At 40.6% G+C, this 15,226-nt stretch overlaps 1 protein-coding gene and 1 long non-coding RNA gene across 4 annotated transcripts in view; one reads left to right on the forward strand and one right to left on the reverse strand.

Moving 5' to 3' along the window:
* Positions 1 to 14,916, reverse strand: part of SLC25A36 (solute carrier family 25 member 36) — a 41,418-nt gene extending 26,502 nt beyond the window's left edge. For both annotated transcript variants that reach the window (XM_089911071.1, XM_022582620.2), the window contains exon 1: positions 14,643 to 14,916. In XM_089911071.1, the coding sequence (XP_089767197.1) occupies positions 14,643 to 14,683 (41 nt within the window). In that variant the 5' untranslated portion in view covers positions 14,684 to 14,916. The remainder of the gene's footprint in view (positions 1 to 14,642) is intronic.
* Positions 14,917 to 14,946: 30 nt separating this feature from the next.
* The window catches only part of LOC111179247 (uncharacterized), an 81,848-nt gene continuing 81,568 nt past the window's right edge, over positions 14,947 to 15,226 (forward strand). Inside the window, exon 1 of one of the 2 annotated variants that reach the window (XR_016393135.1) lies at positions 14,947 to 15,223. This is a non-coding gene — a long non-coding RNA (uncharacterized LOC111179247). The remainder of the gene's footprint in view (positions 15,224 to 15,226) is intronic. The other variant, XR_016393134.1, reaches the window with a different exon arrangement.

Genomic DNA, 15,226 nt, shown 5'->3' on the forward strand with positions numbered 1-15,226 from the left:
GGGAGGGGCCACAACAGTGAGAGGCCCGCGTATGGCAAAAAAAAAAAAAAAAAAAAAAAAGACAACCTACAGAAATGGGAGAAAATATTTGCACATGATGCAACTGACAAGGTATTAATTTCCAAAATGTACAAACAGCTCATACAACTCAATATCAAAAAAAAACCAACCTAATCAAAAAATGGGCAAAAGACCTAAACAGAGATTTCTCCAAAGAAGACATACAGAGGGCCAACAGGCACATGAAAAGAAGCTCAGCATCACTACTTATCAGAGAAATGCAAATCAAAATTACCATGAGGTATCACCTTACACCAGTCAGAATGGCCATCATCAAAAAGTCTACAAATAATACATGCTGGAGAGGGTGTGGAGAAAAGGGAACCCTCCTACATTGTTGGTGGGAATGTAAATTGGTGCAGCCACTATGGAGAACAGTATGGAGATTCTTAAAAAACTAAAAATAGAGTTACCATATGATCTAGCAATCCCACTCTTGGGCATGTATCTGGAGAAAACTCTAATTCAAAAAGATACATGCACCCAATGTTCATAGCAGCACTATTTACAATAGCTAAGACATGGAAGCAACCTAAATGTCCATAAACAGATGAATGGATAAAGAAGATGTGGTATTATATACACAATGGAATGTTACTCAGCCATGAAAAAAAAATGAAATAATGCCATCTGCAGCAACACTGGATGGACCTAGAGATTATCATACTAAGTGAAGGAAGTCAGACAAAAAGACAAATATATGATATCACTTCTATGTGGAATCTAAAAAAAATGCTACAAATGAACTTACAAATAAACTTATGGTTACCAAAGGGGAAAGGGAGAGTGAGGGATAAATTAGAGTTTGGCATTAGCAGATACAAACCAGTATATATAAAATAAACAACAAGGTCCTACTGTACAGCACAGGAAACTATATTCAATATCTTGTAATAAACTATAATGGGAAAGAATCTGAAAAGTATATATATAAAAATAACAATCACTTTGCCGAACACAAGAAACAAATACAACACTGTAAATCAACTATACTTCAATTTAAAAAGAAAGAGAGAAAAGCATACAATTTATTTAAGTTTTATGTGTAAAACTTTATAAGAAAACGAAGACCCTAAGAAGTGGCTAAAACTGAGCATTTTTATGCTAGGTTTGATGAAGAATGGAAAATCGTGGGAAAATGTGATAGGACAGAAAAAGGGTATGAGCAAAGAAATAAAAATGCTGTTGGGAAAATGGTTCTGATAGACTTGCTGAACATAGGGTTGCCACAAACCTTTGTTTTTTTAAAAAAAAGGCATTATCTTCAAAATACAATAAAGCAAAGTGCAATAAAACGTGCTATGCCTGTATATGTCCACACAAAGACCTGTCCATGAACGTTTACAGCAGCTTTACTCTTAATAGCCCCAAACTGGAAACAACCAAAATGTCCATCAACTGATGAAGGATAAACAGACTGTGGTCTATTCATACAATGGACTACTGCTCTGTAATAAAAAGCAGCAACCTGGATGAATCTCAAAAACATTATGCTAACTGAAAAAAACCAGCACAAAAGGCTTTCATTTTATAACATTTTCATTTTTATGACATTCTGTAAAAGGCAAAAAAACTAGAACAGAAGTAAGATCAGTGGTCACCAAGAGGCAGCTGAGGTGGGAATAACTGACCACAAAGGGCATGGAGAAATTCCTGGGATAACAGAAATGTCCTATGTTTTGATTATAGTATAGGCATACATCATTTTATTGTGTCCCACAAGTATTGCATTTTTTAATAAATTGAAGGTCTGTGGCAACGCTGTGTTGTTAGATGATGGTTAGCATTTTTTAGCAATCAAGTATCAATACATTTGGGTTTTTAAAATTTTATTTTATTGGCAGCACCTCGCGGCTTGCAGGATCTTAGTTCCGCAACCAGGGATCAAACCCATGCCCCCCGCAGTGGAAGCGCGGAGTTCTAACCACTGGACAGCCAGGGAATTCCCAGCAATCAAGTACATTTGATCCTTGAATAACCTGGGTGTTAGGGGTGCCGATCCTCTGTACAGTCAAAAATCCACGTATAACTATATAGTCAGCCCTCCTGTAACCGTGGCTCCACATTTGTGGATTCAACCAACCATGGGTTGTGTAGTCCTATGGTATGCACTTACTGAAAAAAATCTGGCTATAAGTGAACCTGTGCAGTTCAAACCCGTGTTGTGGTGTGCGGGCTTCTCACTGCGGTGGCTTCTCTTATTGTGGTGGCTTCTCTTATTGCGGAGCACGGGCTCTAGGCACACGGGCTTCAGTAGTTGTGGTGCTCGGGCTCAGTAGTTGTAGCACACGGGCTTAGTTGCTTCGCGGCACATGGAATCTCCCGGACCAGGGATCGAACCTGTGTCCCCTGCATTGGCAGGCAGATTCTTAACCACTGCGCCACCAGGGAAGTCCCCGGGTCATCTGTATTTTTAAATTAAGGTATATACGTTGTTTTTTTTAGACATAATGCTATTGAACACAATAGACTACAGTATAGTATAAGCAAACCTTTATATGTACTGGGAAACCAAAAAATTAGTATTTCTCAAAAATTCCATTTATGACTTTAAATAGGAAATTAAAAAATTTAATCCCCCAAAAGAAAAGATCAAAACCATGATTATATTTTCAGAAATCAAGCGTCAATTAGACAAATAGTAGGGCCATAAAAGATCTGAAACAAAATTAAGCAGGCCAAGGGAGAGTTCTACACTCAATGAATAAGAAACTGATATTTTTAAGCAGCTATGAAATAGGCTTAAAAACCTAATTATAGGGCTTCCCTGGTGGCGCAGTGGTTGAGAATCTGCCTGCTAATGCAGGGGACACGGGTTCAAGCCCTGGTCTGGGAAGATCCCACATGCCGCAGAGCAACTAGGTCCGTGAGCCACAACTACTGAGCCTGCGCGTCTGGAGCCTGTGCTCCGCAACGAGAGGCCGCGATAGTGAGAGGCCCGCACACCGCGATGAAGAGTGGCGGCCGCTTGCCACAATTAGAGAAAGCCCTCGCACAGAAAAGTAGACCCAGCAAAAATAAATAAATTAATTAATAAACTCCTACCCCCAACATCTTCTTAAAAACAACAACAAAAAAACCCCCTAATTATATATAAGGCCCAAGGAGAATCTTAAAAACAGAAGCCATAGTTTATTTATGTTAATTGTTGACGCTACGTAGTAAGAGATATGAATCATCACAGTATACACTTTAGTATATACTACAGAACTCAAGAGAGCCTACATGGTAGACCACACTGTATTCACACTACAGTAGTGATTTATTTATAGTAACTCATATTTGTTTTTAATTCAAATTTGCCTAGCTTTTTGAAAGCTGTTTAATATATTTACGTAAGCTTATTGAACATAAACCCCAATAGACCCCAAATCTGTAATAAACATGCAAATTTATATTCTGTAAAACCTAAAGAATATGTCCTTGGTTTTCACAATGAACATGAATTGCTTGCATAATTAAAATAAACAAAAACAAGCAAAAAGCAAAGTTAGCACATTCACAGGAATGACTACCTATATCATACTTAGTCATTCCGGGTTCCGAGAGAATAAACACATTACACAAAGAAAACAACCAACCAACCTACCAGGGAAGAACAGTATCTATGCCTCACAGGCTTGTTGTAAGGATAATATACGATAATGATATAACCCATGACATGACACATAGAAAGTACTCAATAAGCATTAGCTACTGAAGTTGTCAGCATCTATTACTGATTATAGCAACTAAATTTTTAAATTTTTTTTTTTGCAGTACACGGGCCTCTCACCGTTATGGCCTCTCCCGTTGCGGAGCACAGGCTCCAGACGCACAGGCTCAGTGGCCATGGCTCACCAGTCCAGCCGCTCCGCGGCACGTGGGATCTTCCCGGACCGGGGCACGAACCCATATCCCCTGCATTGGCAGGTGGATTCTCAACAACTGCGCCACCAGGGAAGCCCAGCAACTAAATGTTTTAACAGAACTATTACAAATACTTTATGGCAGACGACAGACATATATACTGTGATTCCTAAAAAAAACACTTCAATAAATAAAATACATGACGATCTAAACTGTACAGAGCTGCGGGGGGAGGGCGGTGTAAGTGGGTGTATACACAAGCACTTACACGGTCCTGAAGCAGTTTTACATTATAAAATGCAATAGGTATATAGTACAGGAGTGACACTCCAGTGTTTCTCATGCTGCTTTTTATCTTAGTCACTTTAAAGTAATTATTTTGTACACTGAAATCACCATAATTGATGTAAAGAACAAAACTACTGCTGTCAATAAACATTTAAAAATCTCTATGTATGAAAGCAGGATTAATTACATTAGATTTATCTCTTCACCATGTCAAAACTCACTGTCTAAAGGAAAATGCCACAAGGACAAAGAGAGGAGAAATTAACACGATTTCAAGCAATGAAGCAAATGGGAAGGATTAACTGCCTTGGCAAAGAGGAAGAAAGGCTTGCAGAAAGAAATACCAAAGAGAAGCAAACAGTTTTGCCCTGCTGAACTCCTTACAACAGGCCTAATGACTAAGTGCACCAAGTACTCAAGATGGAGGTAAGGCTAAGAATTTAAAACAGAAGGACTGGCTGATGGGTAATGTAGCAAAGCTAGGATACCAGGTGGTATTCTCTTCCTCCCCACCATGGGTAAAACTGTATTCCAGGGCAGAAGGCTAATTTTCTGAAGCACATGAACTCAAACTGTGAGCTCAGGTTTAACGGGTACAATGGATGCAAAAAACCCACATCAAGTTACCATATTGCAATCTTTCATTATACTGGAGACAAAGATCTCATGAATTTCTAGAAAGAACAAAAGGTCGCATACACAGGAAAAGTCATAATAGCATCACATTACTCAACAACTGCAGAAGATTACTTATTCTAGAATTCTACGCCAAACCTAACTATTAAGTAGATAAAATAAGAAGTTCCCGCTGGTAAGGAGACATGGGGGAAGGGAGCAGGGAAACGTTGGTTTTTATTTCAGCAGCTTTTTAAAAAACTATACGTATAAACTTCTTTATTTTTAAATAAATGTTTAATCATAATTTTAGCAGTAAGTATCCTTTAAAAACAGCACGGGTTTTTAACTGGAGAATGTGGTTGATGTTTCTGGGACCCAATGGACTCCATGAAAAAATGATGTATTTGCGCCAGTGTCTTTGACTCAGAACTCCAAAATAAATCCAGAATCTTGACCACCTCTCACCATTTCCACCCTGGTCTAAGCCACAATATTTTGTCGAAGTTACTGGACTAACCTCCTAATTAGTGTCTCTCTTCTTCTACCCTTACCCCACTCCCTCAATACATAAGAGTGACTGTATTAAAATCTTGTCAGATTAAGTCACTCCTCTGCTCAAAACTTTCCAAAGGCTTCCTATGTCATTCAGAATAAAAGCCAAAGTCCTCACAATGGCCTACAAGATCTAACACAATCTGATCTTCCCTGATTCCTCCTGATCTCATCTACTATCTACCTTCTCACTCACTCTGTTCCAACCATACTGGCCTCTGCTCTAATTCTAATTATTAGAGTTTAACACACCAAGCATGCTCCTGCGGTATTGGAGGCTAACAACCATCAGTTCGAAGGGAGATCAAAGGATAAAGAGGCCTTCTGATATTCGACTATCCTCAAGTCTCACTGGTTCTACATTCTAAACTTCCTCTTGTATTTCCCCTCACCACCCACACTGCAAGTGCCTTAAAGCAGGGCCTCATTTTATTTCTAGCCTTCTAGCTGGTCCTGAGTCCCTTCTGATCCAGTGATGTGGCCAATGTGTCAAGATCAATTGCAAGGTGTCACCAATATAATTTGCTACTAAAGAAAGTACTAAGTTGGATGCTTTACTGTTAAAAGAAAAAGTTACAATTCAAAGTCTCTCATTCATTTGCTTTAAATGCTTCAATTAGCAAAGAATTCCAAGGAGAGAACAGCCAAGTTTGATAGCAGAAGAGCATATAAATGTGTTATTCTGTAATATCAAAAATCTAGAAAGGGGACTTCTCTGGTGGCGCAGTGGTTAAGAATCCACCTGCCAATGCAGGGGACATGGGTTCGAGCCCTGGCCTGGGAAGATCCCACATGCCGTGGAGCAACTAAGCCGGTGAGCCACAACTACTGAGCCTGCGCTCTAGAGCCCGCGAGCCACAACTACTGAGCCCGCGAGCCACAACTACTGAGCCTGCGTGCCACAACTACTGAAGCCCATGCTCCTAGAGCCCATGCTCCACAACAAGAGAAGCCACTGCAATGAGAAGCCCATGCACTGCAACTAAGAGTAGCCCCCGCTCGCCACAACTAGAGAAAGTCCGCACACAGCAATGAAGACTCAATGCAGCCAAAAATTAAAAAAAAAAATCTAGAAAGGGGGTTTCTAAGGTTATGAATCAAATAAAACTGTAAAATGCCCCTATACCCTTGGTGTATCCACATTACAAAATCTCAACTATGTGTTCTTCGTAAAACTATTTGGATCAATGCCAATTTTAAAGTTTCAAAGGCAAATGTCATACCTTTTAAAGATATGAGGCCAAGGTTGCTTGGTAAGAGTCAGGTTATAACTATGCATTGATTTTAGAGAATATTTAAGAATTGTTTAACATGGTTATCACAATTTTTAAAGATATGAGGCCAAGGTTGCTTGGTAAGAGTCAGGTTATAACTATGCATTGATTTTAGAGAATATTTAAGAATTGTTTAACATGGTTATCACGAAACACCTTTACAAGACATTTAAAACTATTCTATTTTCATGATGTTTGAGAAATTATACAATAAGTAAATCAAGTCACCCCAGGAATTTACTGGAATGTAGACACATTTTTAGCCTATGGTAATTTCGGAGTAAATGTCTCAGAACTTTCAAGTGTGGCTTCTACTTGTTTACTGTATATAACGAAGATAAAATTTTTTGACATGTCAGGGGTTCTAACTACTCAAGGGCTATGGATCCCTTGAGTAAAGCAATGGCTAAAAGCTGCTTAGAATGGAAAATTTTTTTTTTTTTTGAAGCTAGGCACAATGGAACCAAGAAACTGGTTAAAAAACACAAAACGAAACAATCTGAGAAAACTGATCTTTAAGAAAGAGAAAGGACTCTGAGGGCCCTAAAATACCCTCCCTCACCCAAGTTACAGCAACACAAGAATCAGAAATGTGGGAGGTTGGGGGAAAATAGGGAAGGGGAAAAAGAAATTGTTCACTAAGTAAATATTAGTAACAAGCAGATCAGTTCAGCCATGATGCCAAGAGTCATCCCTAGGTCAGTGCAGATGCAAAACCTGATCAGCAGGATAGCCCCAAGGGCCTGAACCACTAGATTCAGTTCCCCTGGCTTTAGAGAACTTAACTAGCCACACCTATGGAGGAATTTAAGGTGCCCCAGGTTTCTGCTAAGGAAAGGATGGGTCAAGGAAAAGAAATGGGATTCTAAGACTGTGGCTGTTCCACACATATCTTTGATTCTGACCTTTTGAGCATGTATGGATCAGGACACTTGTTCTGAATAGGCAAGGTTAATTTATAAATGGACAAAATCTATTCTGATTGGGTCCACAATATTTGTGTGTATGTGTATGTACGTATATACACACATATATATGTATATGCAGGTACATTAGAAATATATTTCTGTTAACATTAAACAAAACTATTTTGTCAGACAACTGCAGTGTCTAGCTTTGTAAAGCAAAGTGAATAGGTTAAAATATTTTGTCATTTTTCTGCTGCAGGTAACACTCCCCTGTAATTTCCTAATTAGGGCATTAGTCATATTAAGAAATACCACTAAGAAAGAGATTCATTAAAATGTTAGCTATAGGGACTTCCCTGGTGGTCCAGTGGTTAAGAATCCGCCTTCCAATGCAGGGGACAAGGGTTCAATCCCTGGTCAGGGAACTAAGATCTCACATGCCACGGGCCAACTAAGCTGCGTGCTGCAACTACTGAGTCCACATGCTCTGGAGACTGGGCACCACAATTAAGAGAGAAGCCCGCGTGCAGCAACAAAGAGCCCTCCTGCTGCAACTAAGACCCAACACAGCCAAAATTAGATAAATAAATATTTTAAAAACTAAAAAAAAAAGAAATGTTAGCTATAGAGTTTTGCAATCTCAAAACATGTAGCCTGTCTCTGAAATTCCATAAAAATCATTTAGAAAGTCTTACTAAAGATTGTTTCTCTGATAGTATATTTGTAGAGGTTATTTCTTCTGAAGCTTTAACGTTCAGGCAAGAAACAAGTTCTTGAAGAATGAAGGACATATTCTACATACTCGACAGACTAACTTATGAAAAGTCAGATATAAGAGTGGTTGAAAATAATGGTATTTGGCTGGGGGGGTACATGTAGTGTTTCTCATGCAGGAAAAAAATTAACAAGCTAGGCTTATTTGAAATACTAAAGCAAAATCAAACACTGATAAACTGAAAAAAAAAGAAAATGTTAACCAACAACTTTGATAAACATGGAAACACAGAGAAAAGCCGTTATCATACAGCCCAAGATGTAGATGTATAGTCTTCAATGTAAGGAAAAACAATGATATCAAGACTAAAATTCACTACAGAAGCAAAATATGCTGAGGGTATGTGGTAGTTTTAGTAAAAGTAACACCCCCCACCCAAATTACTGTTTTGTTTCTTTGATCCCCCTTTGTAACAAATCTCAAAATCCTATTTACTGTCTCTAATTTCTCTCCCACTCCCATCAGATTTCCCTCCCCCTGCTCTGCCTTGGAAACTGCTGGTCAAGGTAACCAAAGGTCTCCACAATTGTTAAATTCAATAATTAATAGCTCTCAGACCTCATCTTAATGGACAATAACATATGTCCTTCCTAAATACTGTATATTTGTTTCTTCATTTGACTTTCAGAACACATTTTCTTGGGCACTTTTTAAGTCTACTTTGCTGGTTCCTGCTCTTCTTCTGATCTCTTTTGCTGAAATTTCCTCTCTTCTGCTCTATATTCACTCCCTTACTGACCTCGTCTAGGCTCATGTCATCATCTATGTTCCACTAACTATTAAATGTGTTATCTCTAGTCCAGAGCTCCTTCCTGGAGTTACCTAATATAACCAGCCACCTAAACAACTGGCTTTTTGACTTTTCTACTTCTCAAATTTTCGTCTTAAATGGAACTACATACTGATCTTCCCCCAACCTTATTCCATCCACAACCTTCCCATCTCAGTTAACAGCAATTCCCTCCCTCTAGGTGCCTAAACTAAAAACCTTGGAGTTATTCTTGACTTTTCTTCACACACCACATACAGTACATTACAACCTTCTCTGAAGAACCGTTACCTCTCACTTTGATTACTCCAGTAGCCAAATCATTTCCCTACTTCTGGCCCTGCCCTATGTACAGTCTATTCTAAGCATGGTACGACCAGAATTTGGCTTTAAAACTCCTGCAATGACTCTTCCCATTTCAGAAAAGCCAAAGATCTTCAATGGCCTACTACTCTGGCTATACTTGCCTCATTTCAGTGCTCCTACCCTACTTAGGATCTTTTCACTGCCTGTTCCCTCTGAATAGTTAACTCTCTCCTCTCCAGGTCTTTGTTCAAAAGTCACCTTCTCAAAAAGACTCCACTATCCTCCTACTTAGAACTACAGTGCACCCCCATTACTCCCCTTTATCCTACTCCACTTTTTCCCCAACCATGGCACTGAAATCTTTTAATTAATGATATAATTTACTTAGTGTAACAATTCAACGCCCCCTTTCAGATAACTGTGGATATTTTTCAATATTACAGTAAAACTGGGCATGTGGTAGGCTCTTGAAATTAGCTGCAATATGGAATCTGAACCATACCAATAAACTTTTTATATTGTTACATTAAAATCCATTGCTTTATTTTACATTCTGAATCTTTTACCTATGCACTACTTTATAACATCATGCATTGGTTATTTGAAAAATATTGCTTCACTGGATTATACAGGTCTTCCAAGTGTAGATACGTTTTGTGATACAATATTTTAAAAATTACATTTTCTATCTATTCAAGATTTCAAGGGACCTCCCTGGTGGCGCAGTGGTTAAGAATCCGCCTGCCAATGCAGGGGACATGGGTTTGAGCCCTGGTCCCGGAAGATCCCACATGCTGCAGAGCAACTAAGCCGTGCGCCACAACTACTGAGCCTGCGCTCTAGAGCCCGCGAGCCACAACTACTGAAGCCCATGTGCCTAGAGCCCATGCTCAGCAACGGGAGAAGCCACAGCAATGAGAATCCCGCGCACCACAATGAAGAGTAGCCCTCGCTCACTGAAACTAGAGGAAGCCCGCATGCAGCAACGAAGACTCAACGCAGCCATAAATAAATAAACGATAAAAAAAAAAGATTTCAAAAATTCTAATTTTTGCTTGAAAACTCAAATTTTATCATATGGCAACAAATGTTATCATTTGTTGTGGTTTTTCTTGAACCAACAGGCCCACAGGCCCACTTCTTTCATTTTTTGAGAAAATATCTGCCAAATACTCAAGTCTGAATTGTCATAGTCTCTCTATCAATTGTTCTTTTAAGAGTGGTTCTCATGAAAAAAGAGGCTAGTTCAGCTTGAGGATGAAACAATTGTAGAAATGCTTTACTCATGTTTCCCATTTGCCAAACAGAATATGAAATGAAGATGTGTACTCAAGAGTCAAGACTTTTTGTTTTTGGGCCGTGCCATGTGGCATGTGGGATCTTAGTTCCTTGACCAGGGATTGAACCCACGTTCCCTGCAGTGGAAGCGTGGAGTCTTAACCACAGGACCACCAGGGAAATCCCAAGAGTCAAGATTTAAAACATTAATTTTTACTGCTTCAAGAACATTCTTAAGAGACCCTGTGTTTTTAAATTGCAAGTGCTAGTGACTACTAGCACAGTCTGGTGATGCTGCCTTGATGTATGCTAAGGTAACAGCAGCTTCACCAGTCATTGTTTTTGCACCATCAGTCCAAATGTCAACACAGTGAAAAGGCAAATAATGTGTTAGTATTTTTATGAGAAGAGCTTTAATGTCTCAGACCACCAAAAAGGTCTTGGAAACTCCCAGGCGTCCCTGACCCACAATGCTATACTACACTAATCCCCTTACAGGAAAATAAGTTTGAGAATACATCAGGATAAGCAAACTACCTTAGTATTGCAATCTATTAGTAAGAATTAAAATGTATTTTTAAAAAGAAAAAGGTTATAAAAATTATGGAAATAAGGCTAATAAAAAATGTAGACAAAGTGTAAATAAACCACATTATACTTTTAAGTAGTCTACTTCTGCCCTGATTTTACAAGGAAACAGGTGCAAGTAATTTAACAAATATTATGACAAAATTTCTACAGAATCAACATTATCTGACACCCAAATGGAGTTTCTTACTGAATAAATGAAAAATAAATGATTTGATAAATGAATGGATTGATTAATTCCAGGATATAAAAACAAACCATTTCTTAGATAATCTGAAATTACTAACTATATGTATTACTAACTATATGTATTCAGCTCTCGCTGTCACAGGAGCTACAAAGGAAGGAAATTCATCCACTTAAATGTTGAAGGTTTATTCCTCCCATTTGAGGCAATCTCTCTCTCAAATGGAAAAAAACCCAAACTGCCTCTTGGTGGACATATGCAGCTGACACACAACTAAACAATGTAGATCTATAAAAGAATTTAAAAACATACTGCTTATGTCTTCATACACAAACATATAGTGTTATTAAAAGCATAGCTAAAATTAAATCATATTTACACCCTTTTGGGGCAGTTGTGAGTAGCCTCCGTAAGTAACTCAATCAACCTAACCAATGACCTTACAAACTCTGAATATTAACCCTGACAAAAACATAATGGGACCAAAGGGTGTGTTAAAGAAAGCACGAGTTATGCATGTGAGTCGGTCACCCAGACTCAAGGTCCAGTGCTAGTCTGTTTCAAGTTTTCCTGATTTAATAATACATCTATAAGGCTACTAGAAATCTGAGATCCTGATAAACACATATTTGAATAAATACAATTATAACCATCAGGAAAACAATCCAAAGGCTCCACCTTAAGACAATTTTTGTCTAAAGATTAAATACCACTGTGAAATGTTATTGGTTATTGCACAACGGCTAATAAAAAGATCTCTCGCCTTTTCTCTATCTTGTTATTATTAAAGTAAAAAATAAGTTTCCTAACTCCTAATTTACATAATTCTATCATGATAAAAAAATGAAATCTAGTTTTCTATGAAGAACGTCCAAAAAATGATTGCCTAAATATGCAACTTTGAGATATACTAGACATCTTCAATTAAGAACAATATTACCCACAACTCAGTTTGCATTTCCATAATGCTTAGCATACAGACTTCCAGAATATTCTATAGAAATTTCATACAGAAATCTATTCTAAATGATTTCATTTAATATAGAGCTGGGAGGTTCTTCAGAGATTATTTTAACTCTCATTTTACATGTATGAAAAGCTGTTTAATGTTGGGTAAATTTTTTTTACCTTGGTATTTTCCCATATTTTGAAGGGGCAAAACCAGATGATCTTTACCATCCTTCCTAGTTCTACTGTTTCTCTAAAAAAGGTAAGCCAAGTTTTACTGAAATGACTTATGAGACCACATATAAACATGAAATCGAAATGGGATGGAAAAGAAAATTTATAAGGCTGAGTCCCTATCTTGTGTCAGGACCTATAAACAAGTACTTCATTTAATACTCTAAAAAACCTGCATATGCTAGGTTCTTTCTTTGGGGGTAGAGGGGCTCCTAAAGCTATTTGGGTTTAGATGCTGCAAAAATGCCCCATTTCTGTTTTTAAAGAAAACGCTAACCATAAGGGCCTTGACAGGCATTAGTAACAACAACGTGGCTGATGATCCTAATCCAAACTGGGAAGTTAGTGCAATCAAGCTAACATTTCAAATAAATTTTAAACAAAATTTGACATCTGAATCTTGAATGCAGAGCAATAAATATGTTAGGACCTAGAATAGGGCCTTAGAGATCACTTAGTACAACTTCTTCATTTTACAGATGAAGATGATTTAAAATCAAAAAGTGTGTCCATTTTTCGCTCAAAATAGTGGCCAGAAGTAGATGTGTGGTATCCTAACTTTCAAAAATTACCTTATGATCTAATTATAGGAGGGAACCCAATTATTTGCACATCTTTACAAGAACATCTACATGGCTAATCGTTTTTAAAAAATGATTTAATTTGCCAAGATTATTCTTTCGTATCAGAAATATAGAAAGCAAACCCTGCCTAAACCCTGTCTCACGAATTAAATGAACAGTATTAAATGAAAAGTATTTTAATGCCAGAACAGTGCCTGGCCCATAATTGGTGTACAATAAATGTTTGTTCAATGAATGTGCCAACTCAAGGAAAGTACTGTCATAACTGGCAATAGAGTCCACACGTTTAACTCCAATCAAGCCACTGTGAATAGAACCGCCTATGTATTACTTTAATATTCGTAAAGTAGTCGATTTAAAAACAAACCGTATGCTTTAAAGGGATGCGACTTTATATGGTCATAATGGCAGCAAAGCGCCTCAGCATAATTCACCGTAGCCATTTTTGATAAGACTGTGATCCTACAGATAAGAAGTAACTCCTAAATTTAAAATTGTTACGACTCTCCAAATAATTTGGAAAGAACCTAAAAAGGAGACTAAACTGGGTGAACAAAAGATCTGTAGTACTCAAGTTGGCAATCAGGGAACTGAGACTTTAAGTTTAGTCTTAATCTTGTACACACAGTAACTACTGCCAAAGCTTCTGACTTCTCCCCTACCCCCCACTTTCTCCTTTTAAGCAGACGAAAAGCAGCGGGTGTACAAGACGACTGGTTCTCAGGAATAGAATCCGACCCCAGAAGCACTGTCGCTTTGTAGCGCATCTTGCAACCTGGAGAAAGGAAATTTTCCAAGACCTAGAAACCTACAGCTATTGCGGGCGACAGAACCCCAAAGCCTTCCAGTTGGCGCCGGAAGCCCCCTGACGACCCACCGGGGCCGACGAGGGCCCGGAAATCAGCTGCCGGAGATCCGAGGCGGGGCGTGAGCGACGTGAAGCAGCCCCGCAGCCCGCGCGCCAGGGACGGAAGGAGGAGGAGGCCCGGCGCCCATTTTGTCCTCGGCCTCCGCACTTCCCGCTTTCCCCCCTAACGCCGCCCCGGCCGAACAACCTACGTGAGGCCTGCAGTTACTGGCCTTCCACGGCCCCGCATCCCCGACGTCCGCTAGGCCGCGGCGCGTGAACTGGGCCTGCGTGGACGCCAGCCCCGCCGGCCACTCTCTAGGCCTCGCTCTGGTTCCGCGGGCCCAAAGCCTGACGTCCTGCCGGCGTCGCCCTCCCACCCCTCCCCGCCTCGGCCTCAGTCCCGTGGGCTCCCTCAGCTCCCCCGGCTCCAGTCCCCTCACCCCTCCCCGCCCGGGCCTCACTCGGTTCCCGGGGCTGAAGCCCCTTCTCCCTTCTCGCCCGCGTCTCAGGCCACGGCCCTCGGCCTCAGCCCAGCGCCCTCAGCACCAGTCTGCAAGCCCCTCCTGGGACGTACCCTCCGGCAAACAGATGCACCAGCGTGTCCCTCTGGCTCATTCTCTCTCCCGCATGTCCTCCGGGCGCTGAGGCGGGACGCGGTTCCGGCCGCCGCGACGGCCGCAGCTTCCGCCCCGGACTGGAGCCGCACGGCGCCTCAGTGACGGCGACGGGAACTGACGGAGACGCGGCTGCAGAAGGCGACCGGCGCGGCCCTCCCCGCCGCGATGCAGCCACGCCGCCTCCCACCCTGGCTAGGTTTCACCACCCGCGCTAGAGGGCAACTCGGCGGCAGCGGGGGCGTGAATATTCCGACCCTCCCCCCCCCCGCGATATAAACAGAAGCTACCATTGGTCCGCACTGCGTGACGTCAAGCAGCCGGCATGCCTCTTTCACGTGATCGCTAAGGGGTTTCTCAATGGAAGGGGCCGGGAGGCGGGGCTAGAGCGCGTGCCCGGAGGGTAGTGGGTCACCAGGTCCTCGCACTTAGTCCTCCCTCCCGGAGGGCTGCACCGGGTGCCGCCCGGGCCCGCGCAGACATGGGGATTCGAACTTCACGCTCCCGGCCCCGACCACGTGAGAAACGACCTGGATGCCCGGTA

The sequence above is a fragment of the Delphinapterus leucas genome, chromosome 4 (assembly GCF_059928025.1).
Source record: "Delphinapterus leucas isolate spDelLeu-1000000601 "Yukka" chromosome 4, BTC_Dleu_Yukka2, whole genome shotgun sequence".
Classification (NCBI taxonomy): Eukaryota; Metazoa; Chordata; class Mammalia; order Artiodactyla; family Monodontidae; genus Delphinapterus; species Delphinapterus leucas.